The following is a 20,269-nucleotide window of genomic DNA, read 5'->3' as shown; positions in this document are numbered from 1 at the left end:
CCCCCAACGGTCACATGACCGTTGGGGGCTCCAACGACTCTAAGGTTGGAGCCCCTTTAGGTCCTCAAAAAGAATAAAAAAAGAATTTAAAAAATAAAAAATAAAATTACATTTTAACAAAAAAAGAAAATAGTTGTTTTCTAAAACAACTATGTGAAATTACAAAAATACCCCTATCGGGTATTGATGTAATATACAACATATATATATATATATATTAGATACATTTTAACACCCCCCCTCAAACTTTACAGGGAAATGACGGAAAGTTTGCCAAGAAGAAACATGAAGCGAGGAGCCGGAAGAGCTTTAGTGAAGAAGTCCGCCAACTGATATTCTGAAGTGACATATGGAAGAGCAATAGTTCCTCGTAAGAATTCATCACGAACATAGTGGCAATCCATTTCGATATGTTTTGTACGCTCATGAAAAGTATGATTGCTCGCAATATAGATGGCACTCTTGTTGTCGCAACATAGTTTTGAGCTTCGGTAATATCAACTCCCATGTCTTTAAGCAGACTGCGAAGCCATACAAGTTCCATTGTCGTGATTGCCATAGCCCGGTACTCAGCTTCAGTGGATGATAGTGAAACTTTATGTTGCTTCTTGCATCGCCAGGCAATCAAAGAGTCCCTTAAAAAGACACAAAAACTAGTAGTTGAGACTCGATCATTGGGATTACCTCCCCAATCTGCATCAGTATAAGCAAGAAGATTCAAGAAAGAAGAGGTTGATAGAAATAGCCCTTTATTGATGGTATTCTGAATGTAGCGGATGATTCGGAGAACAGCACTCATATGCACAGTTGTAGGAGCATGTTGAAATTGGCTAACTGAGTGAACCGCATGAGCGATATCTGGTCTGGTGATGGTTAAATAGGTAAGAGACCCAATGAGTTGTCTGTAAGGTGTGGGATCTTCCAGAAGAACCCCATCCTTCAACCGCAATTTGGCATTAATAACCTCGGGAGTCTCTACTTTCTTATCATCAGAAATCCCAGACTTAGAACATATGTCTGCAGCAAGCTTCATCTGTGACAAAATATATCCTTTAGAAGAATATGCAACTTCAATTCCAAGAAAATATCTGAGAAAGCCTAAGTCAGACATATCAAAATTATTTTTTAACATATTTTTAACATTAATAATATTGTTTTGATCATTCCCAATGATAATCATATCATCAACATAAAACAACAAAATTACGATACTAGAACCTGCATGTTTGACAAAAAGAGCAGTGTCAGTATAACAAGAGTGAAATCCTAACTTTATCATGATATCACTGAAACGATCATACCAAGCCTTAGGAGCTTGTTTAAGACCATACAATGCCTTCAAAAGCCGAAGTGTTTGACCTTGCTTAATATTTATTCTGGGTGGCGGATCCATATAAACTTCTTCACTTAAACTTCCATTTAAAAAGGCATTTTTTACGTCAAGTTGATAAATAGGCCATTTTTTGGTTGATGCGACAGTTATTAAGGTCCTTACACTGGTCATTTGAGCTACGGGAGCGAATGTTTCTTCGTAATCAATGCCATATTCTTGGGAGTATCCCTTAGCAACTAATCTAGCTTTATATCGTTTTAAAGAGTCATCGCTTTTAGTTTTAACTTTGAAGACCCAGCGACAACCAATAGGTTTTTTGTGTGAGGGTAGATTAACTATTTCCCAAGTATTGGCCTTTTTTAAAACATTTAGTTCAACTTGCATTGCTTCAACCCAATAAGGTATAGATTTAGCTTGATTATAGTGGGTCGGTTCAAAATAAGAATATAGGGTTATTAAACATGTCCGATAGTTGGGAGTTAAGGAATCATAGGATAGAAACCTATTTGGGGGTATTGATATTCTAGAAGAATGCCTAACTTGTGGTTCTTCAGTGGATTCAGAAATTTGAGTGTATTTTTCGAGGGCACTAATAGGATTTTCTTGATTTCTTCTTGAGTAAACATTTATATTGGTATCATTATCATGAACATTTATATTTGAATCACTATCATTTGAGAGTGTTATGTCAAGAGGGGATACCTCACGAGTATCGTCTATGTTTTCAAGAAAATCTTCTTGTATGTCATCAATAAGATCATATAAGAATATATAATCAATTTCATTTGTTTCTTCTATTTTATCAAAACTGTTTTCTTCTTCTAGAAATGTTACATCTTTTGAAACATATAGTTTATCATTCTTAAAATCATAACACCTATACCCTTTTTTATTTTCACCATATCGTAAAAAAACACATTCAATTGCTTTTGGAGATAACTTATCCCTTTTATGTAATAGGATAAAACATTTGCAACCAAAAATACGAAGACGATTAAAATCGGGTGAAAATTTAAAGAGTTTTTCATAGGGAGAAGCATTTTTTAACTTAGAAGAAGGCATTCTATTTATTAGATAGGTTGAGGTTAGAACGGCTTCGGCCCAAAACTTCTTTGGAATATTCCTAGAAACAAGTAATGTTCTAGCGGTTTCTATAATGTGCCTATATTTCCTTTCCGCTAGGCCATTTTGTTGAGGAGTCCTAGGACATGACTTTTGATGGCAAATGCCATTTTGGGTTAAATAGTTTTGGAATTCGTGAGATAAGTATTCGCCACCGGAATCGGATCTTAAAATAGATATGTTACTTTGAAATTGATTTTGAACCTTTTTATGAAAATCTTTAAAGAAAGTAAATACTTCTGACTTATGACTAAGAAAATAAATCCAAACATACCGAGTAAAGTCATCAATAAACGTAACATAATATGAATAGCCCCCTTTAGACATAACCGGAGAAGGCCCCCAAACATTCGAATGCACCAATTCAAAAAGCCTTGATGAAAGAAAAGTTCTAGTTGGAAATGGAATAGACTTCATTTTCCCAAAAATGCAATTTTTGCAATTAATTTCTTTTTCCTTACAAAATTTGTTTCCAAAAGGAAAGAGATACATTTTGGAATAACTTGGATAACCAAGTCGTTTATGCCAAGTTTCCATGTTTTTTTCTTGGACATAAGAACAAAAATAGTTTGTAGGGAGATCAAGATGGTCCATATAATAGAGGTCTCCCTTTCTATGGCCTTGCCCAATCCGCTTCCCGGACCGGAGATCCTGCACAAAGCAACCATTAGATGAGAAAGATATTTCACATCCATGGTCGGCAATTTGAGAGACCGAAAATAGGTTTAAATTTAGTTTGGGAACAACTCTTACTTTTGGAACACAAAAATTTTGTGAATCTTTAAAAGAGCCAATACTTGAAATTTTTAAAAAAGTTCCATCGGCCGTAGAGACACAAGAGTCCTTTGAATTGGTGCAAACATCAATAAGTGCATTTTCATGAGGGGTCATATGAAAAGAAGCTCCGGAGTCAAGGATCCAAGAATACGTACCGGGTGATGATGATGAAGCAATAGCCGCACCCGATGTGGAGGAAGAAACTTTTAGCATTTCTTGGAGAGCCATAGATATTTGTCCAAGAGTTTCTTTGATGTCATTGTTCTTGCCTTCATCTTCTTTGGTGGTGGTTTCTTCAAGAGAGGTCACTTTAGACTTGAAGGTTCCAATAAGCTTTGGACAAGCGGGTCTAATGTGACTCGGCTCATTGCAATAATGGCAAACAATCATTTTTCTTCCTCCATTGTAGTTTCCTTGTTTCCCAAAATGAGGAGGCTTATAGGTTCTAACATTGTTACCCGGTTTTGATACGGCAAGGACTTCATCAACATGCTTACTCATGCCAAGCCTTGTCTCCTCTTGAGTGATTTCGGCAATAGCATCCTCAATAGGAGGAAAAATAGATCTATGGAGAAGTGAAGATCTCACTTGCTCAAATTCGGAACGTAGCCCAAATAGAAATTGAAACAATCGCTCTTGTTCCATTTGTTTTTTGCCTTAAATCAATATCTTCCATAGAAACCCATTTTGGCTCCAAGAAAGCCAATTCATCCCATAGTAGGTTTAGGGCACTATAATAATCTTGAATGCTAGAATCACCTTGCTTGGTGGTTCTAATCTTTTCTTGCAAGAAGTACGCTCTTGCAAGATCCTTTTGGGTATACATACCCTTCATAAAGGACCAAGCCTCATTGGCTCTACGAAATTTAGCTATATTAGCACATACCTTAACCTCAACATTGTTCATAAACCACGCAAGGATTTTTGCGTGATTGCTTTCCCAATCTTCCACTTTTTTTTTATGACTTTCAATGGCCTTGAGGCGAGCATTTTCTTGACCTTCTTCTTCCTTTGTGAGCATAAGCTTAGGTTCCGGAACGGTACCCATGACAAAACCCCAAAGCTTCTTTCCTTTGAGATTATTTTTCATTGTCGATGCCCACATCATATAATTCTTTCCATTGAGCTTGAAAGATAGGTCAATCTTTGCCTCCATGATGTTGCCAAGAAGTGAGAAGATATCCACTAAATATGAGATACACGAACCACACCTTTCCTTCAAGAATCGAGTGGCTTTGATACCATGTAATGAGATATTGCGGAAATATAAAGAGTGCATACAAGCACTTACAACAATGAATAAAAGAGACAATATCACAAGTCCACAAAGGGATAATACAAGCACAAGCCTTTAAGAAGGCAACAATATGAAAAGCCTCTTATTGAGAAGAGAGAAAGCTCTCTAGAATGAAAAATATACAAGGGGTTCACCCCTATTTATACAAAAAGGAGAGGAGCAAAGGAATGGCCAAAAGGCCTCAAAAGGAGAGCCAAAAGGGGGCTCCCATAGAGTCGTTGGGAGCCCCCAATGGTCACATTTGTGACCATTGGGGGCTCCAACGACTCTAAGGTTGGAGCCCCTTTAGGTCCTCAAAAAGAATAAAAAAAGAATTTAAAAAATAAAAAATAAAATTACATTTTAACAAAAAAAGAAAATAGTTGTTTTCTAAAACAACTATGTGAAATTACAAAAATACCCCTATCGGGTATTGATGTAATATACAGCATATATATATATATATATTAGATACATTTTAACAGATACATATACATATATATGTACATGTATCCATCTACTTATATATATATAATATTTTTTTTTGTATTAGCTGTAGGGGTATTTTAGTCATTTTATGCATATTCATGTTGTTGAATATGATTGTAATTCTTCTTTTTAATTTTTTCTTATTTTTGTAACTTTTTCTTTTTACTTTATCTTTTTTTTATGTACTATTTCTGTACAAGAGTCAGCCACTGACTGTGTACAGTGTACAAGAGTCAGCCACTGACTGTTGTACACAGGTAAGAATAAGAGACGTTGGGCTGACTCCCAACGGCTCTAATTAGAGCTGTTGGGAATCAGCCCAACAGCTCTTATGAGTTGCTAAAGCTTATAAATAAGGGTTGTAAGCCCATTGTAAAGATAGAATTTCCATAAGGAGTTGTCTCCTTAAGCTTATAAACATTGTGCATTTATTGCACTTCTTTTGTGGTGTAAAGCTTATAAACACTGTGCATTTATTGCATTCCTTTTGTGGTGTAAAGCTTATAAACACTGTGCATTTATTTTGTGTCTTGAGTATTTGAATTATCAAGTTATTTGAAAACTTGATTGTTTGCAAGGATTTTTCACATGGTATCAGAGCAAGGTTGGAGAAAGAAAGATCGTGTGGATTCTCAATTTTTCGGGTGCCTCAAAAAGCGTGCCCTCGATTTTTTGGTGATTGGAGTGGATCCTCTTGTTCATCCAATATTTTAGAAGACTCTTCTATCAAGAAAGGTCTAAAAATCCTTTGTGGTACGTATTCTTTTTCATCATCTCTCCTCTCTAATGGGTGAAAAAAACTCTCATTTTTCTCTCGGCTTCAAACTAAATGGGTCCAACTATCACGTTTGGGCCGGAAACATGGAGGCTCATATTAAAGAAAAAGGGCTTTGGGGCTATGTTCAAGGCTCGATTTCCGAACCGGAACAAAAAATAACCTTGATGGAGAAAGGAGAAATAAAAATCCTTGAAGGCGAAGAAAGAGCCAAGGCTCTTGAAGACTACACCAAAAAGCATGAAGAATGGGAGATGAGAAATTTTAAAATCCTCTCATGGATTTTCTTATCCATAGAAACAAAAATTAACGCCAATATTATCAAGTTTAAGAAGGCTTCTCAAGCATGGGAGTACCTTGAGAAGATGTACACCTCTAGGGACTTGTCCCGTAAATATTACCTTCAAAAGAGGGCGCTAACTTTGCTTACTCCTTTTAATTTAGCAAATTTACATGTTTCTTTTTTTTTAGGTTCTTATCATTTTTTAGAACAACAATGGAAGGGGCTTCGAGTCCACTCCAAGTTCAACATTTCTAGATTTGAAACATATGCAGAACTTGAAGCAGAAATCTAGTGATCCAGCATGGAATTGGGCCTATTGTCGGGATAAAAAAGATTGGAATTGGGCCTATTGTCAGGATAAAAAATATTCTAATTTTGTGATGTGTCGTAAATGTGGATCAACTTATAAAGGAGACATATATAGTTTAGAGATGAAGATTAGCAGATAAGACATCAGTTAAATCTGATGTTTTTAGCTGTCATGAACTCTAAATCAGGGTTACCGAAAGCGCCTAGCTAAAAGGGGAAGCGCGCTTCCCCGAAGCGTGGGGGGAAGCGTCCCCCTTTTTTGGGAAGCGCGCTTCCCTTTAATGGGGGACGCGTTTCCCTTTAATGGGGGGACGCGCTTCCCTTTAATGGGAAGCACGCTTCCCCCCACACTTCCCCACGCTTCCCCCTCGCTTCCCCTGTTTTTTCAATTTTTTTGTATTTTTTATTTTTTATTTTTATTTTTTTCGCTTACCCTCGCTTCCGAGACGCTTCCTAGGTCGCTTCCGAGACACTTCCCGAATCGGTCCTAAGTGATCCCACGCTTCCCCGCTTCCTAAAATTTTGAAAGTGCCTCGCTTCCCGCTCCCGCTTCCCATATCGCTTCCCGCTTCCTCAACTGGCAACCATGCTCTCAATACTTTAGTTATTGAGTTATGACATTTTAGTATGACTTGCATGTGAATTTAATATTGTTAAGGCTTTAATTATGTTTAAATTATGCAGTTGCCTACTTGCCTTTTATTTGCATTGAGCAAGTTATCAGTTGCATGATTTCTTCTTCTTATCTATTGTTGATTTTTTTTTATACATGATTTTATTTTTTTTATATTGTTTATTCACATTGTTAGTTGTATGGTTTGGTTATTCAATTGCTCATTTATTCTTAATTTTTTTGAGTAGGTTATCATTTGCATCATGGTTTGTTTATTTAATTATTTATTTTTTCTTATTTGTCTGTTGCTCGTATTATATCTATTGTTGTTGTCAATTTTTTTGTATACATGATTTTACTTTTTGTATATTGTTCATTCACATTGTTAGTTGTATGGTTTGTTTATTCCACTGTTAATTTATTCTTAATTTGTTTGAGCAGGTTATGTAATATAATTGCTTTACAGTGTTCGACGACTTGTTATTATTTGTCTATTGCTTATTGTTGATTGATTTTATGTTATATACATGTTTGTGATTAATTTTAGTAGTTCCTTTATATATTTTATATGTTTTTAAATTTTTTTATCTGGGGTACCGCCTAGGGGCCTAGGCTTCGCCTAGTCTTTTTAGGGGCTCACCGCCTAGCGCCTTTGACAACTAAGCTAATTACTTGGTATTACTAGTGCAATGAAACTCTTGCCAATGTTTTACAAACTAGAAGAATTAAGCAAATTCACCAGGAAATTGCATTAGTTAGTACAAGGCACTAAGATTAGCTGCCCAATCTAAACATATGTAAATGACAAAAGAAAAGAAAGATAATCACAAAAGCATTTTGAGTCCCAAAAGCCAAATGTAACAACTTCTCTATTTTACTTTTTTTTATGACAGACAAGCCATCAACCCCCTGCTAAAAAAAGAACAAATCAAAGGAGTAGGGAAGTGTAGTAGGAACTAGAAACCTAAAGTGACTGGCTTGCAATGTGGAAAGAAACAAACAATCAAAAGGATAAGGAAGGTCTCCAACAGGCTGAGACTGTTCTTAAGGATTAGGATATCGAAGCTGTTCGAACTATAGACTATTAAGGCAACATCCATCTCATCTCACTTTTCTGCACAAATGGGAGAATCCAAAATGGTCGATACTAAAACGAACTTTATTCTCTAATGTGATATAACACTAAAAAGTGCAAGGGAACAATTGCAGACAACCAACCAAACCTAACATCAAAATATGCAACTAACAACACAATGAAGGCATGAGAACAACCAATTTGGTTTTCCATTCCTGAACCGTGATTTGTAGAATCACATATAGTCAAAGTGTTGGTTGATCACATTTCTAACATCACATTGATTCTATCCGCCATTTGCCAAATCAATTCACGAGTTTTTTGTTATAGAATTTCAAAGGGTATGTTGGAAACAGCAAGATTATGTAATTGATATAGCGACTGCATAGGACCAAAGGATCGCCACCCCCACAATCACCGACATTTAGAAGACAAAAATCCATAGTAACATAATTCAGAATTATGGGTGTCAATCCATCAATCAAGCTATCAACAACAGATGAAGAATTTCCATATGGGTGCAATCAGAATGGTGAGTGGATGCGATCACCTGTCTCAGAATGACGGCAAAGCTGAATCAGGACACACAGAAGCCACCTCCCCACCAGCCTTATTCGTCCCGATTCTAAAATATTTTGGGTTTGACGCGAGAGAGAGAGAGAGAGAGAGAGAGAGAGAGAAAAGCAAGCACGCCTGCTGCGCTTTGGATAAGGACCACTTACAATTAGGGGCGTCAACGGGTCGGGTTTGGTTCAGACCCAGGTGGAACCAGACCTGGCCTCAATTTTCGGGTATTGTATCGGGTCCGGACCTGGGTCTAATCGGACCCATCATAAGAGAAACCATACCCGGATACAATAAGAATTACATTAACCACAGCCGGGCCGTACCTGGTACTATTTTTTATCCTTTTAACATTGAAAAATTGCGGCTCTTAATCAAAACTCGTGTCAGGCCCGGGTCTAGTATAAAATTTCACAAACTATACCCAGATCCATGTATTAATCAACCTTCAAGTCCGGACCCAGGTCTTAATATAGTCTTCTTATTATCACCATACCCGAACCCTATAGGGTTGGGTACGGGTGAACCCGACCCATTGAGACCCCTACTTACAATTCATTGACTGGAGTTGAAGAAGAGCCTTGGAGTAAGGGTCCATGTTTTTAAAGGGGTCTGATCCCAAGACAAAATATAGGGGATATTTTGAAAATATCGCTAAAAACTCGATGTTTTAGTCACTGTTTTAAACAGCAAAAATACCTGGATATTATCGTTTTATATTGTGATTTTATTACGATATGTACTTTTATATTGGTTACATACCGAAAAAGGGGTTATTTAGCCTTTATATATTTCTGCTCCTTTTTTAATTTTTTCACTCTTTTTTTTAATTTGTTCCTCCTTTTGATATATTTTCGTTCCTAATTTTTTGAGCTTGTAAATTTTTGGCAATGTTTCACTGATAAAAGCATGGGAAAAACAAAAAGTTCAATTTCTCATGAAAATTTGGCTGGATTTATATTGTCTTTTAAACTTTCGTCACTAAACACGAGAACATTCCGAGGCCAAATGAGATAGCTGGATGGTAGTGTCACATTATCGAACGAAGACATTTTAAGTTCAAATTTCACAGGAGTTAACCCAACTTTAATTTAAACTGAGTTAATTACAAAACTGTATATTGATCATTTTCCTCATGTTTTTTTTCGATTTTCATATTGAAGTGAATTCCTGGTTTCCTCTTCCTATATTCAGCTTCATAAATATTAGCTGTCATTACTTTGTCACTAGTCAATGCAAATTAAAAGGAAAACTTACAATACAAATACTTGTAAAAAATTTCAAATCAAAATAAAAAAGTTCATTAAAACTTTTCCAACAACAACAACAACAACAACAACAATTACGCCTTCATCCCAAAACAATTGGGGTCAGCGATATGAACCAAAAAAGAAATTCATTTTGGGTCTTCCACATGAATCATTTTCCTCCAATCATTTCTATCCAATGCCATGCCCTCGGTGAGGTTCAAAGCATTTATATCCTTTCCTATCATCTCCATCCAAGTCTTCCTAGGCCTACCCCGACCTCTTTTAACTAATATATTTTCACATTTCTCCAACCTTCTAACTGAGCATCATTAGGCCTTCGCCGAATATGTCCAAACCACCGTAAACGATTCTCTCGCATCTTATTTTCAATGGGTGCAACACCTACCTTCTTACGTATCTCCTCGTTCTGAATCTTATCTTTTATTGTATTTTCACACATCCATCTAAGCATCCGCATCTCAGCTACACTCATTTTTTGAATATGATGTCTCTTGGCAGCCCAACATTCTGTACCATATAGTAAAGCGGGTCTAATAGTCGTCCTATAAAACTTTCCCTTCAACCGCAATGGCATTCTACGATCGCACAGCACTCCAGTTGCACTTTTCCATTTCATCCACCCAACCTTTATCCTATGATTTACATCTCCATCAATTTCTCCATACTTTTGAATGATGGATCCCAAATAATTGAAATAATCATTCACCGGTATTTCTTGCTCACCAAGCTTCGCTACACTCCCATCACTACTTCGTTGCTTACTAAACCGACATTCCATATATTCAGTCTTACTCTTACTCAACTTAAAACCTCTAGCTTCCAATGTTTGTCTCCATAATTCTAACTTAGCATTAACCCCAGCTCTAGACTCATCAATCAAAACAATATCATCAGCAAACAACATACACCACGGTACATTTTCTTGAATTGATCTCGTAAGCTCATCCATCACTATCGCAAATAGGAAAGGGCTTAAAGCAGATCCTTGATGTAACCCAACCGTTATCGGAAAATTGGTTGTCACCCCTCCACAAGTGCGGACATTGGTTACTACTCCTTCATACATATCTTTAATTATACTAATGTACTTGAGAGAAACACCTTTCTTCATCATTGTCCACCAGAGAACGACCTTAGGTACTCTATCGTATGCCTTCTCTAAATCAATAAAAACCATATGCAAATCTTTGTTCCTCGCTCTATATCTTTCGATAAGTTGTCTAAGAAGATGTATAGCTTTCATAGTTGATCTTCCAGGCATAAAACCAAATTGATTCTCCGATATCATGACAACCTTCCTCAACCTAGACTCAATCACCCTCTCCCAAAGTTTCATAGTATGACTCATGAGTTTTATACCACGATAGTTTGTGCAATCTTGTATATCACCCTTATTCTTATATAAATGCACCAAAGTACTCTTCCTCCGCTCATTAGGCATCTTATTTGTTCGCCAAATCAAGTTAAAAAGATTTGTCAATCATTCTAAACCTTTATCTCCCAAGCATTTTCAAGCCTCGATAGGTATACCATCTGGGCCAACTGCCCTTCTTGATTTCATTTTCTTCAAAGCCTTTGCAATTTCTTTCTTTTGAATCTTGCGCATGAAGTCACGATTAATCTCATGAAAAGGAATGGAGAAGTCTCCAAGATCTTGAGCATGACTATCATTAAATAGCTTATCAAAATAATCTTTCCATCTCTCCTTAATCTCCTCATCTTTGACTAAAACCCTTTGCGTTTCATCTTTGATACATCTAACCATACCCAAATCCTTCGATTTCCTATCTTTCATTTTTGCAAGCTTATAAATATCCTTCTCGCCTTCTTTGGTATCAAACTTGTCATAAACCTCTTTATATACCTTAGCCCTCGCGTTTTGAACAACTTTTTTAGCTTCCTTCTTTGCTATCATATACTTCTCCAAATTCTCATTATCACGACTCTTACTTAGATTTCTATAACACTCTCTTTTAACCTTAATAGCTAATTTGACATCCTTGTTCCACCATGATGTATCCTTACCTAGTGGTGCACCGCCTATAGACTCACCCAATACCTCCTTAGCCACTTTTCTCATGCCACCCGCTATCTTATTCCACATTGATTCTGAATCCTCCTCAAGACACCAATCAGCTTCCTTAACTACCTGCTCTACAAACATTCCTTGTTTAGCTCCTTTCAATGCCCGCCACTTAATTCTAGAATCTATCCTATGTCTATTCCTTTTGCGGCATTGTCTAATTCTAAGATCTAAAATTAAGACTCTATGTTGTGTAGCTACACTTTCTCCCGGAATAACCTTACAATCGATGCAACAACCCCTATCTCTCTTTCTAAGTAGGAAAAAATCTATCTGACTCGTATTAACCCCACTTTTAAATGATACTAGGTGAGACTCCCTCTTCCTAAACCAAGTGTTTGCTAAGATCATATCATAGGACAAACAAAAATCTAAAATCTTTTCTCCACTTTCATTTTTTTCTCCTATACCATAGCCTCCATGGATACTCTCAAATCCATCCCTACTAATGCCTACATGTCCATTAAGGTCACCGCCGATGAAAAGCTTTTCTCCATAAGATATCCCTTGTACTACTCCATCTAAATCTTCCCAAAATTGATGCTTAATGGAATCATCTAAACCTACTTGAGGTGCATAAAGACTAATAATATTAATAATATCCATACCTAATACTAATTTAATAAGTAAAATTCTATCACCCTTCCTACGGACCTCAACTACATTATCTATAAACTGACGACTCATAACAATCCCTACGCCATTCCTATTCCTATTTATTCCTGTATACCAAATCTTATATCCCCAAGGTTCTATCACTTTAGCTTTCTCACCTACCCATTTGGTCTCTTGAAGACATAAAATATCAATTTTTCTCCTACACATAACATCTACTAACTCTACCAACTTACCAGTTAAAGACCCTATGTTCCAAGTGGCTAACCTAATTTTATGGTCTTGGACTAACTTCTTTACCCCCACCCGTCCAACAAAGTGAGGGAACCTTTGCCTATTTGACACTACACCCGAGCGTCGGTGTGACGCGTCGCTTCTGGGTGACGACCTAACAACCCTTGCCCATTTATCACTGCCTCCGGGCCTAGAGAGTACAGCGCGTCGCTCAGTAGGAAACGCCCCAACGAAATTCTCATATTGGTTCATTTTCATAAGATATGACAAAGTTTTTATGTTGGCTGTCAGAGGCCTACCGCAACCCTCCTCCTTTATCCGGGCTTGGGACCGGCAGTGTAGAACTAAACAGTTATACATAGGCGGAGTTAAAGAAAAATCTGTGCACATGGGGTTTTGAACTTGGGTTTTCAACCTAAGGGGTAACGAGCCCCACCAGTTGTGCTACATTGCTTTTCGTTAAAACTTTTCCAAATGAAAAAATTCTGCTTGTTTGTATAGCATGAGAAAAATGGAATGAAAAAATGAGAGAGACGGGTGGGTCAACCTCACCAGAGAGAGAGAGACCTGAAAATGATGGTGGGTGGGAGGAAGATAAAGATAGATGAAGCTCTTGTTGTGGCAGCTCATGGAATGAGATGTGTTGTAGTTGAATGGTTGCTCTAATAGAAAAAAAAGAGTTTTTGTTAGAAGAAATTCCTCCACCTAGAGGGTGGAAGAATTTTTCCTATAAAAAATCATACTTTTTAGAAAAACTTTTTAAAAATCGCTTTTCAGAACAGTTGAAAAAGTTATAATTTTTTATTTCCTACTATCACTTTTCTTACATGTATCCCCAAGTTACACACTTTCCCCTCTCTCCACGCCTTTATGATGCTCATCAGGAAACACATGCCTCTCATGCACATAAAATATGGGCAAGTCCATGATTCTCCTAATAATATAAATACTGAGAGTTCATGGAAAACGTCTTCTCCTGATAGCAGAGCAATGAAGTTCATGAACTTGGTCATGTCCCATACGCTTGAATAACAAACGTTTCAAAAAGAAAAGGACACCAAAGAGAATTTTGACACCACATTTCTCAGTATAACACTGGAAACTTTTATTAAAAACTTGACAGGAGAAATGCAACTAAGGTTACAAAGCACATTTGAATTAGAAGGTATAAAGAAATAATAGTTCACATTATTTGAAATTATTAATACATAATGGATTCACAAAGGCTGGTTGGTTGCAGCTCTGAGCCAGAGATCTCCAAACAAATTTCACTCAACAAGATGCCTATTGTTACATTGCTGATTTCATCCTGCTTCCATACTCAATATGGACAACAGAACTCAGTTCTCCTGAAAGAGGATGGCATATCTCTCCAATGTGGGTGCCCATTGAGCATGCTGCACATGCGCGCATGAGAGAGAGAGAGAGCACAAAAATTTTAGAAAATCATTACACCACAAGAACCATGAAGGAAGCGAAGAGCAATGAGGACATGGACATGGCCTTCCTGCTCTGGCCTGTGCAAGAAGCAAAAATGAATTGAAAATTATTAAATGAGATAAAGACAGGTTTACATGTCAAAGAGAAATTACACAGAAGTTAGATGTAACTGAATGAATTTTTTTAGTATGTGTGGTGCAGTCTGTATTCAAGTGTTTCATAGCCCCTCTCTCTCTCAAAAAAAAAAAAGCACTTCCTAGCCCTTCTGGTCTTACAGGCAAGCATGGTAGATTGCACAAGCCCTATGAATAGGGATGTCATAGGTTCGGATTTGGGTCGGATCTAGGCATTACCAAGTCTGACTTAATCGGGCTTAGCCTAATCGGGTTCGGAGTCAGATTTGGATTCGGATGGAAAAAGATAAACCAAACCCGGATCCGACTAACTTAAAACCCGGTATTTACACTTAATTGGGTCAGGTTTTTAGTCGGATTCGGGTTTGAATGCAAAACTTAATACTAAACCCGGATCAAATTATAAATCAGATTCAGATTTGGCTACCAAACCCGCTTAATGGACTTGGATTTGGGTCGGGTATCGGTTACACCCTAACAGTTTACATCCCTACCTATGAATATGCCTTCATGCATAAGCCCAAATAATATACATGTGAATGAAATGCCCAAATTGTCTCATTTTTTCAAATGTTTCTACATCCAGGTTATATATTTTTCACACATTAGTGAAATAGTAGGCAGCTGTAACATGAAGAATACATAACAAAGGCAGATAAAAAATTATCACAATCAGCACATAGATAAAGATAAAGATATGTTTCCAGCATGAAAAAAAAAATCAGATTGAAAAGAATCCCAGTGCAGCACACATTAATTTGTGAAGATGAATATCCTTTGGGAAAATAGAAACAGCAGTCCTCACAAATTATAAGTTACTAAATCTCCTCTGCCATGCAGTATAAATCAACAGAAACAACACTACAGCCACACTATCCTAAAAGTTGAGCAATATTAAAATATATGATACAGAGGAATGAATGAAAAAACAAGGACGCATAACATCATTATTGGTGTTTACTTCCAGCATTGCAAGAGAGTGCAATTATGATCTCTTTAAACTTTGCAAGGCAATCAAGAACGAAACTTTTTGGGCATGTTAACCAATATAGATATTCTAATGGGTTTCCTAGGTAAAACTTGGTTTAACACCCAAAACCAGGTTGAAAACCTGGTTTTGCATGTCAACCAAATGAGGCCAAAGCGGTTCCTCCACTGCATGAAGACATAATAACATGCTCTGGATCAATGACCTTTATTGGAAGAAATCCACCTAGGATATGATCATACAGAATCTAGTACACAGATCCAAGACCATCTCAAACAGAATGATGCACCGTGATGGTATACAATTTGATAAGAATTATGTTGATCAGTGGGGATGGTGAAGAAAAGGAAAAAACAGCTTACCATTCTGAGATGTTGCTGCCGGAAGTGCTGGTAATGAAATTGCTGCAGTATAAACATATTAATGGTAAAAAAACTAGCATATTAATGGTAAAAAAACTATAAGAAAAAATTTTAAATAGATGAAATTGTAATGGAATACAAAGAAACACAAACCAATGCCTCTTATGGGCAAGTACAACACACACAAACAAAGACCACTTATGGGTCAAGATACAAACACAATCACAATGCCACTTATGGGTAAGAGAGAGCATAAAAAATATATAGATTTATTGAGAGAGTCCTTGAAATATAAGAGGGGTTTGCCTCCTATATATACACCACACACATGCATAGAGGCCATCGGGACCACCTCAACGGCTCGAAATAGAGCCATTGGGGAGGTCCCAACGAATCTATGGGATCTAGACCATAATGCCCTTAGCTTTTAGCTAAAGGGCATTATGTTAAATAAATAGAAAAAAGAAAAAGAAAAATAGCTTCTAATGTGCACAACTAATTACATAAGGTGAAATGACTAAAATACCCTTAATGGGTTTTACTTATTACATCAAGAAAATATATATATATAATTTATCACTCCCCTTCAAACTTACGGTGTAATCACTGAAAGTTTGACAAGCAAAAAATGGAACCAGAGAGAATGAAGAGTTTTCGTAAAGAAGTCGTCCAAGTGAAACTCCAATGCTATATAAGGCAAGATGATAGTCTTTTTCAGGTACTCTTCAGGAACATAGTGACAATCCATTTCAATATGTTTGGTGCGCTCATGAAACATGTGATTGTCGGCTACGTAGATGGCGCTTTTATTGTCGCAGCATAACCTTGAAAGTGATTCATATGCACCCCCATGTCTTTCAATAATCTTCTCAACTACACTATTTCAGATGTTGTGGTGGCCATGGTACAATACTCAGTTCGGTTGATGACAACACCTTCTGCTATTTCTTGCATTTTCAGGACACCAATGGGTCACCTATAAACACACAGAAACCTGTAATTAAGTGTCTATCATTAGGATCTTCTCCCCAGTCAGAGTCAATATAAGCAATTAATTTGAATGGGGAGGAGGAAGACAAAACAATCCCTTTAGATACAGAATTTTGTAAATATCTAATGATACGCATAACGTCACTCATGTGCACAATGGTAGGGGAATGCTGAAATTGACTAGTTGTATGTACTATATCAAGTTTGGTAATGGTCAAGTATGTGAGGGCCCCAATCATTCGACGGTAAAGATTAAGATCATCCAGAGGTGTGCCATCATCTATCTTCATTTTTGCATTTATCACTTCAGAAATGTTCACCCTTTTCTCATATGTAATTTCAGACGTGTCTACGATTTTAGAATCAAACTTGGATTGAGTTAGAAAATAGCCACGAGCGAAATATGCAACCTTAATCCCTCAAAAGTATCTAAGAAAGCCTAAATCAATCATTTCAAAGCTTTATTTTAATTTTTTTTTAATAAAATTAACTCTCTGTTTGTCTCCTCCAATGATGATCATATCGTTAACATAGAAAAGAAGGATAACAATACTTGCATCAGATCTCTTAATAAACATAGCAGTGCCAGTATAACAGGAAGTAAAACCTAGTTTAACCATAATAGAACTAAAATGATCATATCAGGCTTTAGGTGCTTGTTTCAAACCATAAAGGGCTTTCCTTAAGTAAAGCACATTTTCAACAAGAACTTCATATCCAGGTGGTGGGTTCATATAAACTTCTTCTTTCAATTCACCATTGAGAAAGTCATTCTTGACATCCATTTGATAAATATTCCAACATCTAATGGCAGCTAAAACTATGAGTGTTTTGACAGAAGTCATACTAGCTATTGGAGCAAAAGTCTCATAATAATCTATACCATATTCTTGACAGTATCCCTTGGTCACTAGTGATACGAGGCTCACTAAAGATGACAATGAAGAACCAGCCGAAAACCCGTGACAGGAGCCAAGTGCAGTAAGGGAGCTCAGTCGATCAGCTCAAGTCAGTCAGAACAGCTAAGAGGGCAAGACAGAGTTTCAACATGTGCTCAAAGAAGGTTTTAATGGTTTCAGCAGCAAGAATAGAGGCGTCAGCCAGAGGATTTGAAGCTGGGGCCGCCCAAACCGGTTGTGGCGCCAAGCAGGAGTCAGTTTAAATAGTGCTTGAATAATGTTTTTAGGCATTCGGTCATTTTGAGTTTTTAAACAGTTTTTGTAATTGTGATTTGTCATCAATAAAGCTTAAGACTTTTGGCTCCAGTCTGGAGATGGCCTTGATGAGAGGATTTGGCCTCTTAAGCCTTGTCGCCGGCTACTAGAGGATCCTCATTCACCGCTTCCATTTCTCGCTCAACTCCCTAAATCAGATTTCCTCCTTTCGTTGATTCAGCCTTGATCATCGTAATTGCTAGTGAGGTTTGGATTTCATAGAGATTCCAACTGATTCTTGTACTCTTGCAAGCCGCGATCGTCATCCGAGTGAATTCAGTCACTGCTCAATGAAGCGGAGTCTGGCGAGCAGCTGGAACTTTCCGACTGGAGCTGATCTAGCCTCCAGTGTGACAGAGACTTGGTTTTGAACACTGACATTCAGTTTCCAGCTAAGTGCAATCACAAGCATTCGCAATCGGAATTTGATTCATTAGTATTTCATCTTTCCTTTTCTATTTTAGATCGCAAGGAGCACGATCCGCTGGAGCATTTCCTTCATCGGACGATTCGTCGGAGTCTGGGAACTAAGCTTATGTTCCAGGTCTAGCAAAACTCCCGCAATTTAGATCTCCCTTGAGTGTGAAGCCAGGCTGAGCTGATAGCTCCTGCGTGCGCTAGCCGACGAGGCAGTGTGTGCCTTGTTGTCGACACCTGCAAGCGTATTTTCTGATCGCACCTGCGAGTGCCGAGTAGTAAAACGACTATATTGTGCCTTTGTGTACAATCTTGTGATTGTAAGTGGCTCGATCCTAGTCAGGGCCTAACAATTGGTATCAAAGCATACTGCCGAAAGATACGCCCTTCAAAGAAGATGTGTTGGACGCCCTACAACAACGTTTCGAGGAAAAGCACGAGCTCGGCATCACCCAAACAACATCCGTTGAAAGCAAGATGGATCAGTTTGATGCTAAATTGACGGCTTTACAGCTGGACATGGCTGAGAAGATGTCCGAGCTGTTGTTGCACATGCGCGTCAGTGGAAAACAAAAACTGCAACCGGAAGCGGCAATTGTGAGTCCACAGTCTGCAGGCCACAACCTCGAAGGCGAGCCATCAGCTAGCCTTGCGCAGAATCTGCCAGGTAAAAATTTTAATGAGAATGTGCAACGCACACCGGGAAGGCTGCCTATGCAGGAAGCGCGAAACGATAATAAGGCCGACGATGCGCACTACTCGCACTACACTGGCAATGCACAACACGTAGGTTGTGTTTTTGACGCACAAGACGACTATGCCATGCGCGGCGGCCTTAACATGTGCTGCATCGTCGGTGTGCGTGGTGCTCTCGAGGCACGCAGCGCACGAGAGGTTCGCAATGCTCTCAACACGCACAATGTGCGTGATGCTCGTGGCGTCTTCAGCCGCGTAACGCGCGGAACAAGCATGGCGCTATTAACGTGCGCAACACACGTGAGGCGCGCGATGCTTGTGACGTCTACGATACGCGAGCCGCGCGAGTCGGATGGGATGTGCGCCATGAATACGATAGCGATGGTCATATTAACACCCGAGATGCTCAGCAGCCACGCAATACCCTCAATGTGCGCAACGCAAGGAATTTGATGATAACTTTGATCGCGTTGGTAAGACCATTACACGCGAGGGACATGATGAGTGTTTCTTCCATGAGGGAAGTAATGAAAGAATTTCGCGTGACAATTATATGAATGAAGATGGAGTTGACGAGTATGACCATAGGGCGAATTACAATAATCGTACCATGCGATATGGGAATGGTGAGAGTAACTTTGAAGCAAACTTTTCGAGGTCGGTGAAGCTTCCCTTTCCTATATTTTCGAGAAAAAACCCCATAGAGTGGCTTTATAAGGCACAACAGTTTTTTATAAGTCGTAACGTGAGGTGGGAGCACATGGTTAGATGTGCCATCATGAGCTTTGAGGGCGAGGATCTTAGATGGTTCTGATAGTTCGATCAAAGGAATGGATATCCAACTTGGGAAATTCTTGAAAACGAAATCATCAAAAGATTTGGTCCTACACCTTTCATCAACCATGGGGTCAAAATGAAACAACTTCGTCAAATGAGGATCGTGCAAGAATATCAAGCTCAATTCGAAGACTTATGTTCCCTATGTGAAGAATGGAACGAAGGAGCACTCTTGAGCTCTTTCATAGGAGGCCTTAAAGATGACATACGTCGTGAGCTCTTAGCTCAAAATCCCAAGTCACTTAAAGAATGTTATCTTCACGCTCGAATTATTAAAGAAAAATATAATAGGATGCATGGGACGCGCAAGGGCTCATGGAATTCAAATTCCAATTTCAAGTTTTCTCAAAAATCCCCAATTAACAAGGGAAG

General features: G+C 38.1%; 2 protein-coding genes across 4 annotated transcripts in view; both read right to left on the bottom strand.

The window, feature by feature from the left end:
* Positions 1 to 8,747, bottom strand: part of LOC149834620 (uncharacterized) — a 77,571-nt gene extending 68,824 nt beyond the window's left edge. For all 3 annotated transcript variants that reach the window (XM_090011503.1, XM_090011502.1, XM_090011504.1), the window contains exon 1: positions 8,603 to 8,747. The gene's annotated coding sequence lies outside the window, so the exon portion shown is untranslated. The remainder of the gene's footprint in view (positions 1 to 8,602) is intronic.
* Positions 8,748 to 13,906: 5,159 nt separating this feature from the next.
* Positions 13,907 to 20,269, bottom strand: part of LOC149834619 (putative GPI-anchored protein At1g61900) — a 47,205-nt gene continuing 40,842 nt past the window's right edge. Inside the window, exons 7-8 of the mRNA XM_090010215.1 lie at positions 15,744 to 15,785; positions 13,907 to 14,336 (exon numbers count right to left, since the gene is read on the bottom strand). Coding sequence (XP_089866341.1) covers positions 14,269 to 14,336; positions 15,744 to 15,785 — 110 coding nt within the window. The 3' untranslated portion in view covers positions 13,907 to 14,268. The remainder of the gene's footprint in view (positions 14,337 to 15,743; positions 15,786 to 20,269) is intronic.

This window comes from Nuphar pumila, chromosome 6 (assembly GCF_984573655.1).
Source record: "Nuphar pumila chromosome 6, dmNupPumi1.hap1.1, whole genome shotgun sequence".
Taxonomy (NCBI): domain Eukaryota; kingdom Viridiplantae; phylum Streptophyta; class Magnoliopsida; order Nymphaeales; family Nymphaeaceae; genus Nuphar; species Nuphar pumila.
The sequence above is the reverse complement of the archived record's forward strand: the minus strand, read 5'-3'. Positions and strand labels throughout refer to the sequence as shown.